The sequence below is a fragment of the Rattus rattus genome, chromosome 5, assembly GCF_011064425.1.
Source record: "Rattus rattus isolate New Zealand chromosome 5, Rrattus_CSIRO_v1, whole genome shotgun sequence".
NCBI classification, from domain to species: domain Eukaryota; kingdom Metazoa; phylum Chordata; class Mammalia; order Rodentia; family Muridae; genus Rattus; species Rattus rattus.
Window position 1 is genome coordinate 13,282,010 of NC_046158.1, and position 27,998 is coordinate 13,310,007.

At 45.2% G+C, this 27,998-nt stretch overlaps 1 protein-coding gene across 2 annotated transcripts in view; it reads right to left on the reverse strand.

Moving 5' to 3' along the window:
• Positions 1 to 4,991: 4,991 nt before the first annotated feature.
• Mrrf (mitochondrial ribosome recycling factor) overlaps positions 4,992 to 27,998 on the reverse strand; it is a 52,194-nt gene continuing 29,187 nt past the window's right edge. For both annotated transcript variants that reach the window (XM_032903170.1, XM_032903171.1), the window contains 2 exons: positions 19,464 to 19,623; positions 4,992 to 7,733 (listed from right to left, as the gene is read on the reverse strand). In XM_032903170.1, the coding sequence (XP_032759061.1) occupies positions 7,656 to 7,733; positions 19,464 to 19,623 (238 nt within the window). In that variant the 3' untranslated portion in view covers positions 4,992 to 7,655. The remainder of the gene's footprint in view (positions 7,734 to 19,463; positions 19,624 to 27,998) is intronic.

Consider the following 27,998-nt stretch of genomic DNA (forward strand, 5'->3'; position numbering starts at 1 on the left):
GAAAAGCACAGTGACTTTTGTTAATAAAAAGCACAAACTGGAGCAGGATCTAGAACCCCTCCAAGGCCACTCAGCACCCCATAGAGTCCTTTTCAGCCCCCCTACTCTCAGTCTCTCAGTTAACTTCTGGGGGTGCCTGGCTTGGAATCAGGCATCAGACTGTCTGGATTCCCAGCATCCTTTGTATCTTTGGCTAAGTAAATTGATCTCTGTGTGTCTATCCTCATCCATAAAATATCAAGTGGCCCCTAGGTTGCCAGAATAGTAGGGCCCAGCACTTGTTAGCCACTCGTATTATCTGGAAGGAAGGGGTGGGGAGCTATTTTCATTGAGACCAAAGCCTGGAGAGGAAAAAAGACATGTGACCAGCACTGTCCGTGGGCCATCAGGGAGCCCCACCACAGAGAATGAGTCAGTTTGGAGAGGTGCTGGTGTACCAGAAAACTTTAGACAGCGGCTTGGAATCTCACCCAGGATGCCTTGGAATGCAGGGGTCAAAAGGTAGGCACAGGATTAGGTTGAAGACAACTGTAGCAGGCTGTGTACCAAACCCAGGAGCTAGCCCTTGTCAGGAAAGAGGGCACTCTTAGTAGGAGTAATGGGAAGCCTGCTAATTAATGGGCATTGCTGGCTACAGAGGCCAGCCACAAGGAGCCTGCGTGGAGGGAAGAATGGTAATGCCAGCCCTAGGGACACTACACAATGCCTTCCAGAGTAGCCCAGAACCCCTCGTGCAGGCTTAGCCAGTGAGACTGAAGGTCCAGGGTGAACATGTTCCAAAGACTACAGAGACTTTGAGTGACTGGAGAAAATGGGACGTCATTTGTCTTCAAGACTAAGCAGACCCTTGGAAGTGGACATAATGTTTCTTCCAGCCCTGGTCTGCACCAAATACAGTGCCAGGCAGAGATGTAAACCCTGCAAGGAACACAGAGATCCTTGCAAGACACTTGCAAGGGGCTCCTCTAGAGTTAGGTACAATTGCCTCATGGGTGGAGCCAAGAGTGCAGAGCCCCTGTGGAGGCTTCCTGGGACCTCTGCCAACCCTGTCCCAGTAAGAACCTCCCAAGGATTTGTCTTTAACAGAGAGTCACTTTGAAGAGAGGAGATGACTTATTGGACAGAGAACGGCAGATGGTTAAAATGTCTCAAAGCATATGGTTTGGTCCTGGGCGGGTAGTGGTACCTGTCATTTAAGTAAGGACATAGAGAAGGCGGGGTCTGCTGATTCTGAAGGTGTGAGGTTGTTAAAGAGGAAAATGCAAAGAACAAGTGAATAGGAAGATGCACTTGCTGAGAGGAGCGTGGAACAAAGAGAGCCTCCAAGTCTTGGCGAGTTTTGCCTATTGGGGCAGGTGTTAGGGCAGGACACACTACCCAAAGAACATGGTGGAAGGAAAGATGGGAAGTGTGAGAAAGCTGCCTGCCGTCTGAGGAAGGGTAACAAGGCCCCAAGTGGTGGTTACACCTAGGTGGTTTGAGAGCTACTTCCTAAGGAGATCCGAAACCGGAAGTCAATAGGAGGAGGCTAAAGAGTCTGTCTAATTCACTGGAAGTGTGGGATGGGGCAATAAAAGGGTTCTGGCCAGCTGGGCAGTGGTAGCTCGCACCTTTAATCCCAGCACTCGTGAGGCAGAGGCAGATGGATCTCTGTGCGTTCATGGCCAGTCTGGTCTGCAGAGCGAGTTGCAAAACAGCCAGGGCTACACAGAAAACCCCTTTCTCAAAAGAGAGAGACAGAGACAGAAAGAGAGACACAGAGACACAGAGACAGAAGGGGGTAGTCCCAGAAAGTTTTGGACCTTCTTTTCAGGTTTACTTTACTCACAGCACAGGAGGAAGGATAGAAGATTCTGGACTGGAATGGAACAAGAGACCAAGGTCATCACTATTTATTTGCTCATCCAGTCAACCCCCTCCTCCTTCTGAGCAGAAGCAACTGTTCTCAGTCTTAGTGTCAGTATTATAGAGCAAGTGAGGTCTCTAAACACGTCAGCATTGTCAGTGTAAAACGATGGCAGGGAGCTTTGTAAATACCCAGATATAACTCATGCATGGATGAATGCTCTTTATTATTGGAAAAGAAAAATTCTGTAACATGAATATTAAGGAACTAACCCAAGTAAAATAAACCAGTCATACGCAGGTTTTGCGTAAATCTTCACAGGAGGATCCTGAAAGAGAAAAGACAGTGCTGGCCCAGGGTCCGGAAAGTGAGACAGAAGTAGTACTTGTTAGATGGGTATAGGTTTCAGTTTTTTGAGGTGAAGAGTTCTGGAGATCTTCTGGACAGTGCTCGATGACAACATATACTTAACCACTCCAGCCCTCCACTTCTTCCTCCCCTTCATCCTCCTCCATTTTTGTTTGATGTGCATTGGTGTTTTGCCTATATGAGGGTGTCATATCACCTAAAGCTGGATTACGGACAGTTGTGAGCTGCCATGTGGTTGCTGGGAAATTGAACTTGGGTCCTCTGGAAGAACAGCCATTGCTTTTAACCACTGAGCCATCTCTCCACCCCCCCCCTTCCTTCCTCCCTCCCTCTCTTTCTTTTCTTTCTTTCCTTTTTTCCCTCTGAGCCAGTGTTTTTCTTTGCAGCCCTGGCAGTCCTAGAACTTGCTTTGTAGACCAGGCTGGCCTTGAACTCAGGGATCTGAAGGCACATGCCACCACCACCCAGTTTAAGAACACCATTTCTAAACTTTATTTCTTGGGTGCATATAAATGTTGTCCTCAGCATGGAGATTGCTCCTTAGCTGTACATCATGGAATCTGAGCTCACAGAGAAGGCGTCAGCAGCAGCTTTAGGAGCATGGGCCTTTATAGCAAGTCTCTTTCCTAACAGCAGAGTTGGGCTTACTGGCTCCCAAGGGGAAAGAGGAAGGCACACTCTGCAAACCAAATGACACCTAGCAAACCAGGCACCGGCTGCTGCTGCTGCTACTGTATCCCTATTGACTACATGCTTGTCGTTTTGCTCACCCCATGTTCTCTGACAGGCTCTAGAGAAGGGGCTGCCATGTGAGGTGAGGATTTGCTATCCTATGGTCTCACTGGGTGTTTACAGGGGCCAGGGCCTACGGATACTATCTTAGGTGGCCTTCCATCTGAAATGGCTTGCTGTTTTATTCAGCAAGGGGCTTCTCTTCCATTATTGTCCCTTCCCGTGAGAGCACCCCATGCATTTGGAATAACTATCAGTGAAGCACGTAGTTTATGATTCTGCTTCAAAGTTAGATCTAGGTTTGCTCTAGTGCTTGCTAGGCTGCATGACTGCAGTTACATAAACACAGGTAACAGTAGTACCTATGTCAACTGAATTTCAGTGGAGTGACGCATGTTAAGGTCTGGCATGGTGCCTAGTTCACAGTGGACATTCAGCATACACGTCTGCAGCTACAGGACAAAGAGTGGAATTTACCAGATCATCTGAGAATAGGGATCTTTGGGTTTGTTTTTTTTTAAATAAAAAGTTAACAATTATTTTCTGTGTGAGTACGTGTGTATCAAAGCACACATATGGAGATCAGAGGACAACCTGAGGGAGTCAGTCCTCTCTCCTTCCACCATGTAGGTCCCTAGGATTGAACTCGGTCAGGCTTGGCAGTAAGAGGTTTTACTTGCTGAGCTGCTGCACCCACTTTTTTTAAAAGATGGGATTAGCCCAGGCTGGCCTTAGCCTTTTGCCTCTGCCTCCCAAGTGTGAGGTTACACCCGTAAGTCATAAATCTGGTGAACAGTGATCCTTTAATCATCAAAAAGAAAAAAAATTATAAGTAAAAACATCCTTTGGTGCACTGGATTACAAAAACAGACCGTAGTGCAGGGGAAGGGGCTGTCTATATATACACATGGACAGATGGCCACAACAGCTTTAGGTTAAGAAAAATAAACCAGAATATGAGCAAGTAGCCCTCCTCTATTCATACTTTATTTTAAATGAAGCTAAGGCTGAAGAGTTGTGAGAAATTATTTTAAAAATTTGTATGAACACGTGAGTGTACAGGTGCATTTGTGTGTGGGGGGCACATGTGAGTGTACAGGTGCATTTGTGTGTGGGGGGCACATGTGAGTGTACAGGTGCATTTGTGTGTGGGGGCACACATGTGATGTGCAGGTGCATTTGTGTAGGGGCACACATGTGAGTGTGCAGGTGCATTTGTGTAGGAGAGCGGCACATGTGAGTGTACAGGTGCATTTGTGTAGGGGCACACATGTGATGTGCAGGTGCATTTGTGTAGGAGAGCGGCACATGTGAGTGTACAGGTGCATTTGTGTAGGAGAGCGGCACATGTGAGTGTGCAGGTGCATTTGTGTAGGAGAGCGGCACATGTGAGTGTACAGGTGCATGCAGCCAAATGAGTGCAGGAGTCAGAAGAGGATGTCAGGTACCATCTTGTTACTTCTTACCTTATTCTCTTGAGACGGGCTTTCTCACTGAATTGGACACCCATTCTTTGGGCTCCAGTGGGGTGGGGGAACACGTAGCTCCTGGGATCTGTCTCTCTCAGCCTACCTAGTGTTGGAGTTGTATGTCTGGCTTTTTATGTGGGTGTTGAGTAAATCGTAGGTCCAAGTGTGTGCAGTCAGCACCCTTAGCAGCCAAACCGTCTCCCCAGTCCTGTGAAAGGTCATTTAAACATTTTTAAATTTCTTTTTGTGTTTTTGTGCATACATATAGACCAAAAGTAAAGTTTTTCTAAACAGGCTAAAACTGAATTTTTTTTTTTTTTGAGAGCTACTAAACTGAGTAGAGGAGGTAGTTAATGCTAGGCTAGTGTGAGAACTTTGATACCCGGCTAGCTCTTCTTAAGACAGAGACTTAAGGGGAGAAGGGGACGGAGTTAGCAGTTCCTGCATGCTGCTACCTCAGCACACCCAACCAAGCAGTCGCCTTCTGGTCCCCGCCACCAGCACACCCTAACACACAGGCCAGCAGAGCCTCTTTGATAAATATCGACCGAAATAGAGCAATCAGCTGAAAACCATTTGCTGAGCTGTCTCACCGCCCTGGGCTCAGGGCTTTCCTTTATTCATTTATCATGATATATGGCTTTGGCCAACATACACACAGGAGAGAAATTGTTGACATGTGGAACCCAAGTACTGAAAATCTTTCATCCCTCCCCACCCCCGTCTGTTCACCAAATAAGTTTTGTTTATTTAAAGACTACAGAGGATTTGGCTGTTAAGAACCAAATGCCTTTGGAGTGGAGTTACAACATAATTTATCATTTCCTCTGTTTATTAAAAAAAAAAATCCTGCATCTTTGAGCAGCACATTTGCAGCGAGAATTCTGGTCACTCGCAGAACTGAACCCTGGCAAAGCCTCCGCCTTGTGGCTCCAGAAGCTCTCCCCTGGCAGCCTAACTTCCCATTTGTCTCTGGCTTTGAGGGTAAGTAGATGGGGTGGGAGGGCATGTTAGTTCTTTCATCCCTGGCCTAGTCCTAATTCGCACTGGCTATTTCCCAGCAGGTCCCACTAGTGTGGGCAGAGGCAGCAGCAGCAGCAGCTTTATTAGCTAGCGCAGGTTCCTTGAGCCACATCTCATCACCCAGACCTCGAACAGACCTTCCTGCTTGGGGCACTGTGAGGGCCACTCAGCTCAGTGTAGTGGCACTGCTCAAAGCCAGCGGTCACAGCCCAGCAGCCTCTGTGTTCTAGCACGTAATAGGGCACCAGAGAAACAGCTGGTGCCCACTGCGTCCTGACAAGACAGCAGGTGGCAGTGGCTTCTTCAGGTTGGACAATCTGGCAGTGCTGGGAATGTGGCCACCCAGGGTGCCTCGGAGCATATTCCTGCTTCCCAGTATCCCACCTCCCCTAATCCCCTGAATCGTGTTCATCTGTACGCCTCAGAGCATGCTTTGTAAAAAGCCAGAAAACCTACCTCCCAAGCCCTGAGCAGCATCCTGGCTGATTAAGCAGATCAAAGGAGGGGGCCGAGAACTAGGTTTGTGTGGTCCAGACTTGCTATTGTTGTCAGAAAAATAGGGCATTTTTCAGGGTGGAGTGCAGAACCCCAGACTCTACAGGTAGTTATGTCTCAGAATTGACTCCATACCAGATACCTGGTTGGTTTGCACTAGAGAACTGCTCGGTATGTGGTGGAAATGGTCATTCACCTCTCACTCTGTTCGGTGGAAAGAACAGACTCTGGAATCAAGCCTACAACTTTTCTCTCTGCCTAGCTGCTTGCTGGCTGTGAGACACGGCTTGAGAAACTGCATCTTGTACAATGGAAATGCCCCTAGCTGGGCAGTGGCCCACACCTTTAAACCAAGCACTCGAGAAGCTGAGGCAGGAGTACTGAGTTCAAGGCCGGCATAGTTGGTCTACAGAGTGAGCTCCAGGACAGTTAGGGCTATGTAGAGTGACCTTGTTATCAGAAAAAGAAAGGAAAATAAAATGTCCCACCACTTTCCCACTCCACTGTCTGGAGGACTCAGTACCTAACACTGTCGTGTCAGTTTCCATATTTGTAAGTGCAGGTATCTGTCTCGTTTTGTGATTACAAATAATGCCTAAATATAGCTTTATTATAATTAAATGAATGAAGGAATGTCTGCAGGGGAAGGGAAAAAAGACTGACTTAACTTGGCACTGAAAGCCACAGCGCAGCAAGTGAGATGACTCAGCAGACAAAGGTGCTTGGTATGGAGGATCTGGGTCCGTCCCACAAGGTGAGAGCTGACTCCTGGGAGCTGTCTGACCTGACCTCTACACGAAAGCGATGGCACAGCATACAGCAATGAAAAGAAGAAGAAAAAGACGGTTACAACAAAGGACCTGTCTATCAGGAGAAACAGTAGCTCATTACCAAATAAATGTTGACAGAGACAAGAGTGGAGTGACAGAGAGAAGAAAAACATTTGGAGAGCAGCTAACAATCTCACAGCATAAATACATGGACAACTTCAAGTGTTACTGTGTCATTCTCTCTGGTAATTTTTCTCCAGATATAGACTAACAGAAAAGAAAAACAGAGGTTTAAATAAGAGTAGCCCAGCCAAAACTGGGGCCTAATCTGGAGGCAGAGAGACTGCCCAGAGGGAGCAACTGACCACAGTAAACAGGGCTGATTGTTAGGAGCGGAAGCTCGGTCCACGTGGAACAGCATGTGGGACGACAACCCAGAGGCAAAAGCATTGCCCTTGGTTGCTTTATAAACAAGCTCTGGGGCTTCTCCATCCAAACCTCTCTCTTTCCTCTGTGGTTGTTATTTTCCAATTTATTTAGCTTGATCATTAGCAGTCGGACTGAAGGTCCACGTTAATCCAAATGAGTTTAACACAAGGGCAGGGGATGATTCACAGTTTGAAAGGAGGCTCCTGTGTTGAAGAGAGGAGCTGCTAAGCCTGACGGTGGCCCTAGTCTTGCGGTGACACCACAGTCACGGTCACTGCCAGAGTAAAGGTCCTCTGCCTTCACACCAGGAGACATTCTCTGAGGGCCTTCACACCAGGAGATTCTGAGCAGAGCAAGGAAACAAGGAAGAGATTCCGTAAGTCTGAGCACCCCAACAGGAAGCTGAGTGGCTGACGGAGGAGCAGCAGTGTCAGCCTCCGATGGATGGTCAGGGCAGTGGGCGCACACGCTTGCCACCCACTGCATGAGCAGACACTGGTGCTCGGCTGCGATTGCTGACTTTCATCCAAGAAGTTCTTTGGTCTTTGCTGCGAGATGCCGGTCCAGCTCCGCCACTGTGTCGTCGGCCATTTGGCTGATCTGCAACAACAATTTAAGTTTGATGACTGGGGCAGGGGGCAAATGTTTCTGAAACGTGCAAAGGTTACTGGGAAATACTGAGAGTGACAAAGCTCACCTTACTGAGGCAGCCAGGCTCTGCACTAAGAAATGTATGCTGATACTGTTATTGATTATTAACAGCGGTCCTGCAGGGTAGGTATGATTATTCCTCTTTTACAACAAGAAACCCAAGACAGACCATTTATTCCAGGCGACAGTCAGAAGTCAGAATACTGAACTTTAATACACAGGAGTCTGACTCTACAGCCAACATTTAAAACTGTAACACAGTGCAGAAAAGTCAGCCTTGCTGCCTCTTAATAAGCCCCTACAGCAGGGGTTCAACCTTCCCAGTACTGTCACTCTTTAATACAGTTCCTCACGCTGTGGTGACCCCAACCATTTCCATTGCTACTTAACTGTGATTTTACTACTGCTGTGAATCATGATGTAAATGTCTGATATGCAGGATATGTGACCCCTGTGAAAGGGCCGTTTGACTCCACAAAGGGGTCGTTGCAACCCACAGTTTGGGAACAACTGTTCTAGAACATCTACACCTCAGCTACTCGATTTCAGAAGGCCTTCAGATGAACGGATGTTAAAGACAGTAAGACCTTAGAAGTAAACAGAAAGAGAAATGCACATCCGATCAACAAACACAGCGAATTCAATAGACACAAAAATGCAAATTAAAACAAGATACACCTTCAGCTGTCATTGCTAACAAAACTTGATGTTGTGGTTTCTAACTGCAATATTCAAACCCAGCAAGCTACAGTGAATGGATACGCTTCCTTATCACAGGTAGAAATTCAAACAGATACAAATGTCTCAACTGCAATATTATCAAGCCAACATGATCTGAACATAAGGTTCTTCTAGTCTAATATTTTATGTATGTGTTTTGGCCATGTGTGTGTCTGTGTATCATGTATGTGACTAGTGCCTGAGAAGGCCAGAGAGTCCCTGAAACTGGAGTTATAATGAACCACCACGTAGATGCTGGGAATCAGACCTGGGTTCTCTAAAATAGCCAGTACTTTAAACCACTCTGCCAGCTCTCTAATCCCAAGTTGTTTTTTTTTTTTTTTATTGTTTTTATTTATATGAGTATGGGTACCATGTGTGTGCCTGATGCCTTGTGAATTCCCTGAAACCAGAGTTATGGATGCCATGAACTACCATGTGGGTACTGGGAGCCGAGTCTGAGAATGAGGGGTGTTGCTCACCAATGAGCCCACTCTCCTGCCCCTGGCCTCCACAAATGCTTAGGCTCAGGGTGTAAAGATGTTGATGCTGTCTTTTTAAAATCCTTGACGTTTTTACGTCTGCATAAGTTTATGTGCACTGCATTAAGTGTTGGTGCTGAGGAGGCTTAAAGGGCTTGTCATATCACTTGGAATGGATGTGGGTGATGGGAACTGAACTTGGGTCCTCTGTAAGAGCAGTAAGTATTCTTAACTGTGGAACCAACTCTCTGCTTCCCCAGCCCCTGCCTTAATTTTGAATAGTAAAAAAACTCAGAAAATCTACAGTTGCAGGATAGGAAGCAGATGAATACAGACAGGTGTTGCAATGGTCATGTCAAATTCTCAAGGAGAAAAAGTACAATTCAAGTTTGGGTTACATTTGTAATAATAAAAAATGCATTTGAAATATGCTCCAAGATACTCATAATATCTTGGAGACATGTTCATACTTTCTTTCAATTAAAGAAGAAAATAATTCAAGATTGAAACTTCTGTTTGAATATCTATAGAAGAACTAATCTATAAAATACCTAAACAAAAGTTATACACTTTAAAAAACAAAGACACGTCCCCAAATCTTTCAATTTTCTTTAAACATTCTTTCCTAACATATTCCTTTTCCTTCTTCAGCTCCTCCCAGACCTTCCCCACCTCCCTACCCACCCAACTTCATTTCTTTCTCCCCCCTTTCTTCTCTCTATAAAGAAAGAAGGAAAAACGAAGGGAAGGAAGGGATGAAGTCTGTTTACTGCTTGCTGGTCAGTTACTCCTGGACATAGGGCATGACAGTGACACTCCGTTTGAGAAAGCTCATCTTCCCTCTTCCAGGAGGTTCATCCACAAACAGCTTCTTGGTTAGGGTTGGGACCCTGTGTCCACTTCCCCTCTCCATGCTGGGATGTTGTCTGGTTCACACCTGTGTAGGTCTCGTGTTTGCTGTCACCGTCCCTGTGAGTTCATGTATATTAGGCCTGTGCGTCAGAAGGCACTGTTTCCTTGGAGCCATCCTCCACCTCTGGCTCTTAACAATCTTTCTGCTTTCCTCTTGCACATGAATGCTTGAGCCTTGGAAGGAGGGATTTGTTAAGGAAACCCTTTAAGAGCTGAGCGCTCCGAAGTCTCAGCCTTTGACCAGTTGTGTTTCTGTGCTAATTACCATCCACTGCAGCAAGCTTTTCTGATGAGGGCTAAGCGATACTCTGTTCCTTCAGCAGAATAATAATGGTAGGTTTTCCCTAGCCACATGACCTGCCTAGTCTCAGTTTCTTGGCAACTTTATCAGTGTCATGGATGGGTTACATTGCATGGAATGGGCAAACAAAAGCAAAAATAAAGGGAGTGGTTTGGTTACTCCTATAACATGTGCGTCATTATTACATCACCATATCTGGCGGGCAAGCATCTGTTGTAGGTCACAGGACTGATTTATAGCTAGGTGAAAGTGATTACTCTTCTCTGCCAGGACCATGCAAAGGACTTCCTAGCACCATGAAAGCTAGTAGGTAGGAGTGAACTTCTAGTTCGGAACCAGCTCCATTTACAAATTTGACAACAGAAGTAAATTGTCTTCAGTAATAGGGCTTACATCAGCTTATAGAGAGTAATCAATAGTCTTAGTGACTCCTTGAGTTTTTCTTTAAAAGGAAGTGGTCTATGGGAACTTTATGGCCAGCAACTCAACAAGATGTAACCCATTCTTGGCAGTGGAAGTTTTATTTGGTGGCATAAGACATCTAGTTGGGGTATTGTCTCCCCCATTATATGGTGACTTCATTTAAATCCCTTTTTTATATGTATACAACACACTAAAATCTTAACATTCTATTTTTTAGTGATGGGAAGATAAATGATGTGTTATTCAGGTCTGTATTGGCCATATACGTAAGACATAGCACATATCAAGTTCTCAGGAAGTATTTATTAAGAGAAAAATTGTTAAAGTTCTGTGTGTTTTTCTGCAGTAAGTATGCGTGCCTTTCTAAAAATGAAAACATGATTTAGTTGGTGGGTGCTGCAGGCTCCCTTCTAAGTCTAAGTGGAGCTGAAATGAAGGCAGGCAGCTTTGGCAGGAAGCTCCGAGGGCTGGCCCAGTGTGCAGATCTTGTGCTCGGCAGCACAGCAGCTGCTTGACATCTTTATTCGCCGACCACAGGCCTCAGCCAGGAATTAGAAACTAAATACATAGTTAGAAAGAGCAGAAACTGAAAAGGAGTTGCAGCACTCGGTCCCAGGCAGGAACGTAGCCAAGCTCTCGTCTCGCCATGCTAAAAGCTACACAGCTTTCAGCTGGGAAAGCACAGCTCCTGGGGCTGCCAGATCCTCTGGAAGAGTGGCTAGACTCAGAATGGCAGCTTGCTCCCTCCTCAGGGGTCAAGTCACAACTGTCTGAGATGCCGCTCTCCCTGGAGCTGCCTCAGGTAGGCCAGGAGCTGTGCCTAGCAACACCAGCACGACAGGCTGCCAGCCTGGGCCAGCCAAGGGTGAAGGCTGTAGTAAGGTTATCTGAGCAGGACTGAGAAACTGAGGGGAAGGCCCAAGCTAACAGTCTGAGAACACAGGAGAAGACGAACAAGTGACATTTCCACTCTTGAGTCCGTGTCCTCACCCATCAAACTGAGGGTGCTAGTCCCTTCTCCTCAGCTAGCAGTTTAGTAAAAACAAGGCTATACCAGCATGCAATAATCTGGTTATCCTATGCTGGCTGTGTTGCTGTGACTTTTACCACCACTTTCTGACTTCAAGCTAAGCCATCAACAAGAGTATCTATTCACCTTTTACCAAGCCCCTGGCAAGCGTCTACCTGCAGGCTTACCATTTTTACCTCAGACTTTGTCAGACTGAGATTAGTGTCACCCATCAGCTCCTATTGCCCAGTACTTACTGCATGACGGGCCTGGTTAACACTCCATGCTGTCTTCTTTAGTATGTTTTCACCTAGCAGTTGCATAAAAGTTCTCCTGTATGAAATGTTTCTGTTAACTCATTTGTTGACATCTGACCATCCCACATTACCCCTATAAAGCAGACACAACAGTTACTGTGCCCATTCTACAGAGAATTAAGCCAAGGTCATCTGGGCAAGACTGCTCTGCCTGCTAACTTTTTATGTGACATGTCATGGCTCCTGATGGACAGTGTAACAACTGCACTCCACAGTGCCCGGCCTACCCTTCCTTATTCAGCCACATCTTGCTAGAGTCACTGAAAGGGTCAGTTCCATTTTCTTTAAATTCACAAGGTTGAGAACCAGAGGGGGAGAACAAACAGTGACCATTATCAAGGAGCATCACACAGTAGTCACATTAAGCATGTGTGCCTGCCTGCTGCTCCTCCTGTCACTCCTGTGAGATGGGCACAGACCATCCCACCTGACAGGTGGGCATAGGGGCTCCCAGATGAGTGAAGCCATTTGCTCACTTTCACAGCTGGGAAGGTAAAGAGCTAGGGTCTGAATGCCTGACTCCAAAGCAGGAACCATTCTCTCAGGCCTTGCTTTATGAGAGTAAACGACATTATCACCACCAGCAGCACCAGCAGCACCAGCACTGTGTCTGCTGGTTACAAGTCCAGGAAATGGAAGGAAGCCAAGGACAGAGAAGGGAGCATAGGAGCACAGAGAACAGCTCCAGGCAGGCCTGCACAAGTCATTCTTCCTGCGGCTCGCCTTACCAGGTCTAGCCCTGTCTGCCTCCTGCCTGCAGGGGCCCTCCCTTCCTTTAGCCCCACCAGCACCCAGCTTCCTTCATTTCAGAGAGTGCTGTTTCACAGAGAAAGACAGCAGTGAAAGGATCTTGGCCAGAGCCACTGGTGGTTCCTGCCAAATGCTTTAATGTTCAGCAGCCCATTTATGGCGAACTGAAGTGAAGGTACCACAGCAGGCTGGCAGATGTCAGGTCCTGAGTAGGAACATCTTGGTCCTGCAGCAGAGGTGCCTGGGCTGAGGGCTGAGAGACTCAGGGGCAGACACAGTGACTGAGACAGACCTACAGCTCAGTCGTTTCAACTGTATGCACCAAAGATGAAAGAAATACTGTTACAAAATATTTCAAGAGAATCTGGCCTCTGAAGAATTTTGAAAACTATTTAAAAAGAGAAGGTCAATTTCACAAAATAAAAGGCTGTTCAGAATCCCATCAGTGAACATTTTGATAATTACAAGTTACCAATCTTTGTATGTCTATGTATCTTTAAAACTTTTTTATTAGATTTATTAGTTTCATTTTATGTGTGAGTATGTTGTGTGCACATATATATGCATGCACACCACACACACGCTTGGTGCCCACAGAGGTCAGATCCCCTGGAACTGGAGTTATAGGTGGTATCTGAACCTGGGTGCTCTTAACGACTAAGCCATCTCTCCAGTCACAATTTTCTTTATAAAAATGTAATCGTAATGTTACTATATAGTCCGCTGTTTAAAAATAACACTAAAGTCATCTGGGCAGTGGTGGTGCATGTCTTTAATCCCAGCATTTGGGAAGTGGAGGCTGAGTTCTAGACTAGCTTGGTCAACAAAATGAGTTCTAGAACAGCCAAGAATTAATCAGAGGAGGGCTGGAGAGATGGCTCAGTGGTTAAGAGTGGTTGCTCTTCCACAGGTCCTGAGTTCAACTCCCAGCAACCACATGGTGGCTCACAACCATCTGTAATGGGATTCGATGCCCTCTTCTGGTGTGTCTGAAGATAGCTACAGTGTATTTAAATAAATAAATAAATAAATAAATAAATAAATAAATAAATCTTTCAAAAAAGAAAAAGAAAAAAGTTAAAAAGAAAAAAAGAATTAAACAGAGAAACCCTACCTCCAAAAAAGGGTAAGTTAATAGATAATTCTAAAAATGCCCATATCAATGAAGTGAAATATGTTTTTTAACTTCTATATAGATTTCGATTAAGATAATTCCAATGGACATAAAATTTTCCAGAAGCTTGGTTTCTAGTTTTTCTGCTATTATACATAGCACACTAATGGCATACACAGTCCCACTGATTAAGGCTGACAATTTCTTTTAGATATATCCCTAAGCCATATTTCAAAAACAGAGTTTTAGGTATCTGTCACACTATCCTCTATGAAAACCACACAGATTTATAATAACAAGAACATACAAACAAATTTAAAGGGGATATAACGCTAATGGTTTGTCAGTTCTCATTCTGTCACGTGATAGATAGGGGGATACGAATAAATTCAACAAAAAAACGTAAAGTCCAAGCGAAGTCCGACAGACAGGGTGGCCTCAATGAACCAAATCACACAGGTGTTTGTCTGTGTGTCTGTGTGTCTGTCGTGCTTATTGGCCTTGGGGCTGGAGTTACAGGTGGTTGAGAGTCACCTGGTGGCTGCTGGGAGCAGGACCTCTGGAAAAGCAGCTAGAGCTCTTTACTGCTGGGCTTCTCTAAGCCCCAAGAATGGTTACTGACTACACGGAAGGTCGGTGCGATACAGACTTTAAGTTAATTTTAGTCTGCAATGCTTTTTATAATCAAGGTTATCTAAAAAATAAATATATTTTAAAAATAACCCATTTCTCAAGAGTGCAAAAGTAAAGATGACGATTTGAGGACAAACAAATTGTAAGCTCACGTTAAATTGTTTTAATTCAGCCAGCTATGGTGGCACATGCCTGCAATCTCTGTACTCAGGAGACTAAGGACTATGATGAATCTGGCTAGCCTGGACTACATAACAAATGCCAGGACAGCTAGGATTACACAGCAGGGTAATGTCTCGTAAAAAGGGAACCTGAGTTTAATGTGAGGACCCAGTAAGAGGTAAAAGAATCTGGGTACAGTGGTGCACATCTGTGACCCAGTACTAAGAAGACCTGGGCAAGAAGATCATGAGCCCCACCTCAGGTACATAAAAGAAACCACACATGTGTGCTAGAGACACTTATACTCTAAAAGCTTGAAGTGACTTGGGAAAGATATATTAAGAACCTTAAAAATAATGCATTTCTAGACTGGGGGAGAGGTTAGTGGTAGAGCACTTACAAAGTGTATACAAGGTTCTCAGTTCAATCACCAGCACTGGGGAGACAAGACCTAAGAAACCACTGCATTTGTCTATTCACTAATCTACACTCGGTATGCTCCACCCTAAGAAAACAAAGATTTGTAAAGAAAATATTCTTTGTAACTTTGCTAATATAATTTTTTAAAAAAATCAAACTAAATTTTTAAAATAAAAATATCTAAGCACATGAAACTCAAGAAGGATGACCAAAATGCGAATGCTTCACTCCTTCTTTAAAAGGGGAACAAGAATACCCTTGGCAGGGAATAGGGAGGTAAAGTTTAAAACAGAGGCAGAAGGAACACCCATTCAGAGCCTGACCCACATGTGGCCCATACATACACAGCCACCCAATTAGACAAGATGGATGAAGCAAAGAAGTGCAGGCCGACAGGAATTGGAATGTAGATCTCTCCCGAGAGACACAGCCAGAATACAGCAAATACAGAGGCGAATGCCAGCAGCAAACCACTGAACTGAGAACGGGACCCCTGTTGAAGGAATCAGAGAAAGAACTGAAAGAGCTTGAAGGGGCTTGAGACCCCATATGAACAACAATGCCAACCAACCAGAGCTTCCAGGGACTAAGCCACTACCCAAAGACTATACATGGACTAACCCTGGGCTCCAACCTCATAGGTAGCAATGAATAGCCTAGTAAGAGCACCAGTGGAAGGGGAAGTCCTTGGTCCTGCCAAGACTGAACCCCCAGTGAATGTGACTGTTGGGGGAGGGCAGTAATGAGGGGAGGATGGGGAGGGGAACACTCATACAGAAGGGGAGGCAGAGGGGTTAGGGGGATGTTGGCCCAGAAATCAGGAAAGGGAATAACAATCGAAATGTAAATAAGAAACACCCAAGTTAATAAAGATGGAGAAAAAAATATCTAAAGCAGAGCTTCTAAGAGACAATTTTGCATATGACAAGCCATGAGAAGTGGTCATTTGCAAAGATTTTACAAACACATAAACAGCCAGTGCCTTTAATAGTAAATGAGAAATTAAACATGGACTCAAAGCTATGCACTGAAGGAAAGGAAAGGACTATTTCAAATGCTGAGAGATGCCTCCGCACTGCACTTATGGGGTGATTCTCCTCAAACTGTTAGACAGTCTTCATATTTTTATAACGAGCAGATATTACTTTGATAGTTAAGAACAAATGTAATAAAGAACTTAAACTGTTGATGAGGGAATAATCAGCTAGCAGCTTTGATTATATAAAGTAAAACAAAACCCAAAGCAATGGCAAACCCCCTTTGGTGCTGTCCGAAAGGAGAAAGGAGCATGTTGAAGAGGGCACAGGGCTGCCTCCAACTGTTTTCCGACCCAAACTCCAAACACTGGGCTGTTAACAGTTGCTAGCAAGGTTAGGAATTAACATGGAAATGACATGTGCCCACTGCAAACCTTTACACCAAGAGACCATGACACAGTGTGCGAGGTGATATTTCACAGCCTGCAGGAGCCCCCTCAGACGCCGATGACGGTCAACTGAGACAGCGGTGACTGTGTTCATGCTGCCTCACAATAACCAGGCATCAGTTCAGTCTCAGAAGAACAGAGTATTTTCACTTTGAAAGAGTAACAAACAATAGGAAACACTGGAAAGAAAGGACAATCTGAAAAGGATGGGCAGCCAGTGGCAGAAAGGCAGCTTCTAGCAAGGTCTCTGTCAAGTATGTTTTAACAAGAACCCTGATCACCTATCTGATCATTCTTTCTTCAAGGAACATGGACTCTGCACTCTAAGGCAGACTCCCAACTTGCTGAATGAGGAGAGGAGCTTGGCAGCTTGGGCGGTTCATGCAGCCTACTACCAGGAAGCGCACAAAGGCCCCGTGTCCACTGCAGAGATGGAATCCCCTAGGATATCAAGACAGATATCCTTGGGGAGACAGCTTAACCTATGAATGTCCCTTTGAGCAAACACAGGAGGTTAAAAAACAGGAGAGGATTTAAATGCTAGGCATCCTAACAGCACCTTCTAACATCCCAGGAGCCTTTTCAGAGTAGGAATTACCAAACCCTATTACAGGAAAAACAGATCCAAGGGTCAAGCAATCTTTCCAAGGTCACAGGACAGCAGCTGCAGAATGGTTTTTCCTTTTGCACACATGCTTCTGGTTCTCCTTTACAGTATGTGTTTACAGAATTATCAGGGAAACATTTAAACCACATGCCTCAAAGCTAGAGGTGGCTCAGCAGTTCAGAGCACTTACTGCTCTTGCAGAGGATCCAAGTTCATTCCCAACACTTACATCAGGTGCTTTAGCAACTCCAACCCCAGCCCCAGGGGATCTGAGATCCTCTTCTGGACCTTTGCAGGAACTTCACTCACCTGTATATCCCTCACCTAAACACACATGTATACATGTTAAAAATCTTAAAAAACAGAAAACAAAAAACAACAACAAACCCACCAGATCTAGGCAATATACTGAATCAGAAAATGTAGGAGCAATACCCAGGAGTCAGAACTCCCCAGAGGACTGCTGGGTGAACTGTAACGAGAACACTAACTACTGATCCAAATGAGAGCAGTGACTCACTCCATCCCCTCTCCTTCTCTGTCTGCTGCTGCTTCTTTCATGTTCCATCCTGCCCCGTCTCATTTTCAGCCTCCCTAACATGATACTTTCATTGTGCACACAGCAGCTTTGGGGCCTATGAAACACTTAGTTTGATTCTGAACATTACTCAGTCCATCTTCTAAATCCTGATAAATCCCCTTTTGTCTCCGATCTTGCTCCTACTATGTTGTCTACCTGGTCACTGCTACTTTTCATAAGCACACATGTGATCTCTCTGTCTGAAAACGAGATCTTTCAAGATAGTCAGTGTGTGAGAACTGCTTGGGAAGCAATTAAAAATTCCCAGGTACCATTCCAGATTCACTGACTTAGAACCTGGAACAGGCCTCGATACAGGGGGGTGGGTACAAGTGCACACGTGTGCACACACATGTGAAGACCATGCCTTTTTTATCAATCACTTTCCACCTTGAGTTTTGGATCAGGGTCTCTCACTAAACCCGGAGCTCACCTTCAGCTGGAATGTCTGGCCAGTGAGGCCCAGGGTTCCTATCTCCGCACACCTCCAAACCCTCTGCTGGGATTACAGGCAAGCCCTCTACAATCCACTTTTCATGTGGGTTCTGAGGGATCTAACTCAAGTCTTTATTCTTGTGCAGCAAACATGTTTCTGACTGAATCACCTCCCTAAGTCCATACACCTTCCTTTCCCTAAGGGTAAAGTATTATTCATCAAATATTCACACACGCCCTTTAGACCTCTCTGAAGTCAGCGTATACTTCTTGGCAGCAATGCTATCTGGCTTGGGCTGAATAACAACAAGTTAGCCAATGGGAAAGGCCAAGAGCAGGTCCTTAAAACAAGCTTAGGTGCTTGGATTTATACACTTGCTGACTCTGGAAGACTGAGATACACAAAACACACATGAGCCCAACCAGTGATGTGAAGCTAAGCTCACAAGCCCAACCTAGAACAGATACACCCATCTGCCCCACAGAGAGAAGAATAAGAAATGATGTGGATTTTCTAAATCACCCCATTTTGGGTAGCTAGTTATGCACTATTATTGTGACTACTGGTAACGGACACAGATGTATAGCCTGGTGTGAGGACATTCTGGGCATGTTCACACTCAAACTCCTCACTCTGCTACATAAAACCTTTTATGACATGGTCACTCTGTTTTCTTACCCATCGCCTAGACTCATCCTAGGATTAAGACCTGCAGGACCAAAGGTAGTGCACACCTTTAATCCAAGCTCTTGGGAGGCAGAGGCAGGCAAATCTCTGTAAGTTTGATGCCACCCTGGTATACAGAGGGGGTTCTTAAAACAGCCAGGATAAACACCACACCTCTGCCCACCCTGAGCTCCCTGGCCCGTCTCACCTCTTCCCATACCAGCACTCAGCACACCGAGAACATGGCTGTTCACTCCTTGGCAGTTAGAAAGCAAAGCAAGTAGCTCTAGGGTCAGTTTGCCTAGGTTTGGATTCCATTTCTACTACTGTGAGCAAGAGAGCTTGCAGAGGTCCTCTGACTTCCCTGGAGCTGGCCTCCTCTCTGTCCCTTACAGCTCTGGGGTGCTGCTGTTTCAGCAATGGGGACTGGACCGAGGGCCTGGTGAACGAAGGCCCTGAGGTACGCCTGCAGCCTCTAACTGGGTTTGTAGTGAGAAACAGTGTCCAGCACAGAGCCTAGCACCACTCGAGGATCAACAGCATCGTAACTGTTCCTGTGGATCCTTCCAGGGTCTAACACTGGGCTAGTCTTAGAATAGAGACGCGGTGTTGACCCTGTGAATTAAGTGACCAGAACTTCTGGTTTGCTGGCCTTGCTTCAGGCACGAGCACAGATTCCTTGGGTGAGATACACAGATGCTCCATCTGTTGGCAACAGTACCTGCTTCTCGATGAGCCTAATGGTGTCCTCCGAGGTTTTGTCCTTTGACTTCTTCAGTTTATTCATTGCATTAGTGCGAACCTTCCGTAAATTTTCTTTGGCTTTGTTGGTGTTCTGTTTGGCCAGTTTCACCAGCATTTCTCTGTGTTCCCTGGTTACTCTGAAAAAGACACACACACACAAGTTCAACAAAACTATTCTTTCTAGTAAGACCTGACCTCCAGCCAAGTATGTCATACTCTTCTGTTCACTAGCCCAACAGTCTATAACTCTGACCCCTCAGCTTGTGACCTTCACACTGCCGACAGATGTCAATGGACATGCTCAGTCCTGTGAGTTATCAGGTAAAAGCACGTAAGAGACACTAAGGAACTAGAGAGACTAGGCAGACCCAGAGTCAAAACTCAACCAGCTGTCTGTGGGACAGCTGTCTAATGTCTATCGGGTAGGAAGAAGCTAAGTAAGATGAGTGTGTAGTGAGATGAGCATTTAGCATGGACCCTGACACATTTGATTTAATGTAATGTAATTATTTTGGTTTTTTCCAGATAGGGTTTCTCTGTGTATCCCTCACCATCCTAAACTTCACTCTGTAGATCGGGTTGGCCTTAAACTGTGATCTGGCTGTCTCTGCCTCCCTAGTGCTGGATTGAAAGCCACACCCAGATGAGTGTTGGTTCATATTATCAGCATCCTCATCATAAATACCAGTGTAAACCACCAAGAAAGGCATGTGACCACACACTGCAGTTCCTATTCCCATTGAATCACCATGACAACCTATAACACAGCCCAGCATAAATGTCCTGTCTTCCTTTCTCCATCTTGTCAATACCAAGGGCTAGGAACTGAGGTAATGGATTAGGATGAGGGCAGCAGAACTTCATCCTGCCCATAAGGAAATCAGCTAAAAAAAAGAGTCAAAAAGATATTTACCAGAATGTGAGAAGTGTTGTGGTGACCAACGTGGGGAATGAGAAGGAGCCACAGAGGCGCAGCTCTGCTCGACAGAATGAGGTCTAAATGTGGTAGGTCACTAGGTCCACTCACCACTGCTCTGTCTCTTGCTCAGGGCACAAGCAGGAACACATGTTCCCCACCCTGAGGTGAGGCTACGCAAACTGAATGACCTAAGGAAATGTGTACACACATGTTGGGCTAACTCAACTGGCTGCTTTGTCTTCAGAGCTTGTCTTTACTTAAAATTCTTTTTTGTTATGGGAGAAAATGGTATGTAGATGCCAGGGCAGAAGACTTTAGAGGCAACATGTTCCCCTGGTTCACAGTACAAGCTAAGACAGGCCCTCCATCAGCTCAGGTCTAGGATGACTATAAAGAACAGCACCTGACCATAGTTTGAGAAATACACTCAGCTGTTAGAATCCACAGTGAAGTGCTATAAACCATGGTGATATGAAGACTGCTTGTTACTGCAGCATAATCCACATTATCCTAACTAATATACCTCACTAGATCTAAAGAGTAAGATATATTTCATTATTACTGTTTGTTATTGAAGGAAGTCAGGATAGGAACTCAAATAGGGCAGGAACCTGGAGGCAGGAGCTGATGCAGAGGCCGTGGAGGGATGCTGCTTACTGACTTGCTCACCATGGCTTGCTCAGCCTGCCTTCTGATAAACCCCAGGACCACCTACCCAGCTGTAGTCCCCATCAATTACTAATTAAGGAAATGTCCTACAGGCTAGACTACAGCCCGATTTTATAGAGGCATTTTCTCAGCTGAAGCTCCTTTCTCTCCAGTAACTCTAGCAAATATCAAGTCAACATAGCACTTTCCAGCACAAACCCCATTTTTATATGTGAAGAAAAGCAGGTCCCACCAAGTGTAGAATCTTCGTTGCTGTTTGGGGGGGTTTTGAGAAAGTCTCACTATGTCACCCATTCTCAGTTGGAAATTATGATCTTCTTGCTTCAGTCACCTGAGTGCTATGATTATTAGGCAGGTGCTGCCAAGTCCAGCCAAAGTCTGGTATGTTATGTGACATCAAACCTGGAGTGGCCGTCTGAAAGGCCACTGGTTGGTTTATTATAACGAAATGCTCTGCTCTGAAGTGGCATCATTGGCAATGCTTCCTGACCTCAGATCAACAATCCTGAGGAGCCTGAGGAGGAGCACCCCACGTTCTGGGAGCACGCTCAGTGTGCACCAGTGAGCGTATATGCTAAATGTGTCCTGACATCTATATGCTGCTTTTTCCCACAACAAAAAGAATTTTAAGTAAAGACAACCTCTGAAGACAAAGAAGCCAGCCGAGTTAGTGACCCACTAACCCTCTGCAAACCTTCCCTCAAATTAAGAGTCCCATTCTTCTCAAAGGAGAAACTGAGTCTCAGAGACGGTAAGTGACTGCCCATGAGCTTGAGTGACAGGACTGGGACTCAAACCTCGTTCTTTCTGGCCTGTACCCTTGTAATCTATTTCAAATAAATCATGAACTTTTGCTTCCAGGCAGAAAGCTTTCAAAGTCGTAACACGAAGCTTGGGGCTGAAAAGGACAAAACCACCATGTCAGGAGTTTAGGGATTTGGATCTGATCTTGTTACTTTTATGGTTTTTAATTCACTGAACAAAAATCATGCTGACAAGTTTAGGTCTCTTTTTTGTTTTGCCAAAGCATATGTCAGTATAAGAAAGGAACAGGAAAATTAAAATTTGATCCACTGATTCAAAAAACCTAATCCTGCTGAAATACTAGGAGGGGCAGAAAAGAAGCAGGGCGAAGGCTGGAAGAAACATCTTAAACCTCTCCAGAAAGATCTTCTTGAAGTACTGCGATCTTGTGTTTCATTCATAATTTCCAATAGGTATCCCACTGCTGAGAAACCTTTAACAAAAAAAGCTAACTAACTTTTCACTGCTTTTTTTATATTTCAAATGGGAGGGAAAAAACCCACACATTAAAAAAAAAAAAAACAAAAAAACAAAAACAAAAAAAAACATGAGTTAGGACTTTAAAAATACTCAAAAATAAAAGGATATATATATATAAAATTACATGTAGCATTGCCATAAATATCAGTTTCCAAGGATAGCAGTGTATGACTTTTACACTGTTAAAAAACATTTGTGTTAGGATTCAAATACACAGCCAACTGTCAAAAAATGTATAGGGGAGAGGAGTAAGAATGAGGAGAGAGGAGCTGGGGGTACTACGCAGAGGAAGTGCCAACAGGAAGAAGGGCAGATGCACTGGTGGACACTGAGTGTGTACTGTGAGGAACTACAGAGCAGACGGTCCCACCACATTACCGTCTCTGTCACCCAGAAGACACTCATCAAAGATGAGAACGACGTCTCAGAGAGGAACTCGGAGCAGCAGATATAAGAACACGGAGTATAAGAGACAGAGCACAGTAGCCTCAGATGCATCACAGTGCTTATGGACGTCTTAATCAAACACATTTAATGATTTCCTCATGAAGCAACAAGGGCACATCTGCTTCAGAAAAAGAAACACACCACATAATATTATGGAAATGCCCTAATCCCTTTCCAGTCCAGTGATTAATATACATCTGATCATCTGCAGCTCACATTCATGGGACTCTGGGAGCGCACTCATGTTTGTATTCCAGGCGCCTCAGTGGCCACTCCAAACTGGTGCACACTTGTTTCTTGAGCAACGGTTGAGCTCCTCACGCTCTATGCTCCATCCCGTGCTGGCTGATACGCACTGCAGAAGAGGCACGCCAGGTCCTTTCTCAGAGACTGAAGGAAGGCAATGTGACCAGATTGGAGAAAGTGGGAGACAAAGACTATCCAAAGTGAGGAGGCCGGAAGGGCTGACAGGTGAGACACACAAGCCCTTCAATGTCATACTGGGCCAGATGCTATTCAGCCTTCAAGATGACTGTGATTCTGATACACATACACATGGACAACCTCAACTGAAACAAGCCCAACTCAAATGGACACATTGTATGACTCCATCCATGTAAGGTTTCTAGAGCAGGCAGAAGAGGCAGAGGCAGGAAGCAGAATGATTCCTAGGGACTGTGTGCATGTGTATGTAACTCTGACACATACAGTTTCCTAGGGACTGTGCGTGTATACATAACTCTGACATGTACAGTTTCAATTTTATAAGGCCCTTACACTGACAAGTAATTTTTAAAAACTAAAAACTGGTATTTTATTACAATTTTGGTTTAGTCTTTGTTTCTGTTTTGAGACAGGGTTTTTCTATGTAGCCCTGACTATCTGAGACCTCGATCTGTAGACCAGGCTAGCCTCAAACTCAGATGTCTGGCTGCCTCCACTGCTGAGCACTGGGATTAAATGCATGCACAACCACAGCCCAGCTCACCATTTTGGGCTTTTTTTTTTTTTTTTTTTTTTCATTTTTGGTTTTTTTTTTTTTAGAGAGAGAAGCCCTGGCAGATTGTTCCTACAAACAACATGAAACACCATAAAAGAGGCTCAGGAGGCAAAGGAAACCCAACTAGACCTGCGTTTTGTATAGACAACAATGTGCATACCATATCTAAGGAGAGGGGAAGCCAGGGACCCACCCTGCAGTGCGGCAGCCTCTTGGCTGGGTGATGAAGACAGCAGCCTTTTCCGCCAGGGTCACAGAGCCTCCCAGCACGGAGGCAGGGGTTTTGGCTGAGCCGGCAGGGTCATACTTTGTTTGTACAAACTCCGCCAGGCAGGTCTTCCAGTAACATCCTGGATGGGGGCCTTCCTGCAGAATTCCTTGAGCATGTTCCCATGAACAATAAGCAGAGGGCATGCCCCTCTGGTAACCAACACAGAGAAACCCACCGGCTGAAATGATACTCCCATTGTTTCTACCAAATGGGACACATGTACTAAGTTACTCAGGGAAATCCCTGTTGAGTTGGGTCATTACAGCAAACCCACTTAGGATGTTTTTGGTCACTTAAAAGATGGCATTAAACACAGAAAGGCCTAGAAGTAGAATCCAAGAGCTGTGCTACTTGCTGGCTTCAGAACTTTGAATACCATATTCAGCCTCTCCAAACTCAGTTTCTTCATGCTTAGGAGAGTGTGGCTATTACTAAGAGGCGGATGCAAGGATTAAATGAAATGACGGGTGGCAAGGGCTTGGCACACTGCCAGCACATATGCACTGCAGGAGTGCTACACAGGATGGTTGCACTAATTGTTCTAACCACAGACTCTCCAAGGCTCAGGGACAATAGGATATGAGTGGGGAGGGAGAAAACACTCAAAAAGGGTTTGGTTCCTTAAAGCTTTGGCCAGAGTGGATGGATAACACAAAGGATAGGAAGGACAGAGGGCCAGGCCAGTGGCACAGCCTGTAATCTCCATTACCTGGGAGCTAAGGCAAGAGGACAGCCAAGTTCAAGACCTTCCTGGACTACAGAGTGAGTTCAAGGCCTGTTTGGGCAACTTTGTGGGACCATCTCAAAACAAAAAGTAGAAAGAGGGCCAGGACATAGCTCAGTGGAGGGGCACTGGCTCTAGCATATGGGAGGTCCTGAGTTCAATATCAGTACCACCAAGAAAAGAAAAAAACAAGAGAGGGCAGCAAAGGCAATGGGGCTGCAGGGACCCTGACTTCTGCTCTAACAGCAGAGAGAGCACACTAAGAAGGCAGCTGCACTCTAGGGAAGAGCGTATGAAAACACATCCCTGACAATTCCAGAGAGAGCGTGTCACCCTCTCACTGGGCAGCTGGGAGCCTTCCCTCCAGCAGGAGCACGGACCAGCAATCAGTAGCAGACACATGCCCTGCTTCGTTGTTTGCCGCTACGAGCTACTCAATGGTTTGGGGCTTCAAGCCCTGAAGGAAATGTTTTTGTTTGTGCAGCCCGGCCAGATTTCCTATGCTTCTACATACCCTACCCCACCCTCCCATTATCCCATCTTGCATCTTGATCTCTCATAAAGACATCAGACCAAAGAGAATCATACGCTTGGGAAGGATTCCTACCACCTATGCTAACAGAGAAAGGAGAGAGGTCAGGAGTCCCAACTCCAACACACACACACACACACACACACACACACACACACACACACACACGAGCACAGGTTTGTGGACAAGTGAGACCAGATCTCTCTAACCTCTGCTCTGCCAGTCTGAGTAACCATGACACTTGCTTTTCCTCTGCAGCTGTGGACTGGTGGAGCACTTGAGGCAGGTCTCCGAAGATATTAGTGAGGTTTGAGGCCCAGATTTTTCATGTCTAAGCTTGTCTCAGTTTCCCTGCCTGTCAAACACATCGAAGTCTACTTGTTAACTGGATTATTTGGGAGAAATATGATGGTACAAAGTGGTATACTCGTAAACATTATCCACTATTACTTTCTCATCTATTAAATATAAGACTGGAGACGAGGTGGGGACGAGGGAATGTTGCCTTCTGGACATTAAGACAGCTCAGCTGGAAGTGCACTTACTGCCGAGTCTGACAACCTGAATGTGATTCCTGGGATCACACGGTGGAAGGCGAGAACCAGCTCCTGAAGTTTTCCTATGACCTCCACACATGCTGTGTGTGGCATACAAACCATAAGCAACGGTAAGTAAATGTTTTAAACCACTGTCTTCCACAAAGACTAAATGGTAGATGCTGGTAAGGGAAAGCATATGCAGGCACTAAACAACAAATTCTTTAAGTTGTCAACATAAAGAATAAATGATGGAGCGCCAGGGTATAAATCAGTGGTAGAGCATTTGTCAAGCATGTGCTAGTTTCCACACCCAGCACCAAGGAAAGAACCCAAAAGGCGCTGTCTTTTACTGAAGAACAGCTCAGTGGCTACAAGCTTAGGCTCTGGAGAAAGGTGACCCATCCCTACACCTACTCCCAGTGTGGCACTAGTCACAGAGATCCAAAGAACTTCCTTCCCTGTGACTGGGGTTTTCTATTCTATAAAACAAGGATGATAACATGAGGGCCCCGAGGACTGTTATGATCATATAATATAATACACAGTAATACCAGGAAAAGCAGGTTACACATAGTGGATGCTCACACTCATTCATACCCCAAACACTGGTACTATTACTACATACTTACTACATGCTAAACCCCATTCCAGGGGCTAGGGATACATAGATGAATACAATTAACACAACTCTTCTTCTCCTCAAAGTACTCACATTCTAGCAAAGGAGAGACAGACAGTACACAAGTAAATATACAAAGTGGCATAAATGTATGAGAACAATAGAGCGAGACACAGAGATGTGGAGAACCTTGCTATCTGTGGTATGGTGACATTTTGCTCAACCATATCTGCCTCGCCATCTGACTCTAACATCCTTTCTGCTTCAGTCACGGTAACACCTGCAGAGCTCTTTCCTAGTGCCAAGCTCTAAGCTGATGCGTGCTGTATTAACTCAGTGAATGTCACAACACTTCAGTGACATTAGTGTATGCCCTGGGTTTTATAAATTACAAAGCAGAGACTCAGATGAAACAGTAGGCCTAAGCTCCTGCTAGACTGACCTGAATTAATGGCAGAGGGTGGTGACACAGAGGCTCAGGAGAGACCCAGCAATTGCTACAGTACAGTTCAAAGTCACCAAGCCCAAGTCAGACCATCGGGCTTTCTTCTGACTTGATTTTTTCTTTCAAAATTACCAAAGTCTATATACGTGTAGGCCGTATAATCAAGCAGCTTTACCAATACGTCCTGGAATGTGCCAATCATGCACACTCCCCTGTAACAAGAGCTATACGGCTGGAGAGAAAAATAAAGGGAACAATCGGTAACAGGGTTAAATCACGAACTCCGGAAGCAGATGGGTTCGAGTCTGAAAAATGGCTCTTCCACTTATGAAGAGCCTGGGCAAGTTTTTAAACTTCCTAGCCCCAGCTTCCCCGTTTTACTGTAGTCACTTCAAAAGGCTACTTCTATAGCTGAAAAAAAAAAAGAGAGACAACTATGAAAAGATATGTGCAAAATAATAAAGTAACGTATAGTACCACAGACATTTAATCCCATGTCCATAATTTGACTTAGGGTGGGGAGTGAGCTCATTATAAACTACAGATCACCTGGTTTGAAAATGTACTACTTTACACACCTAGCCTTTCTGGCCATGCAGCCTGCCAACACAGCACTCCTCCTGGTGATCACGTTGCTGGCTGGGAGCCATGACTCACTATCCCTACCAGGATCACTGTGATTACTAGTCCAAGGAGGAAAAATTATACAAAATTCAAAGTATTGCTTCTACTAAACACTAACACATGCACACACACACACACACACACACACACACACACACACCCCACAAGAGTAAATGCCATGATTATTCTATTTTATATATAGTATGTAGGGTTCAGAGAGCTGGATTATCCTGCCCAAGAACACAGCACTTTTTATATTGGTTTTCTTAGGGCTGTCCTCTAGCTCTGCCATGGCTCTCCCTGGCTACATAGCAATTTTCTTCCGTATCCAACTAAGCTGGGGCCCATCCTACCCAGCTCATCCAGCTTGTTGCTATGGGCAAACTTCCTGGAGAAATCATGTGTATTTGTGTGTTGGGGAAAGGCAGCCTGGGAGAAA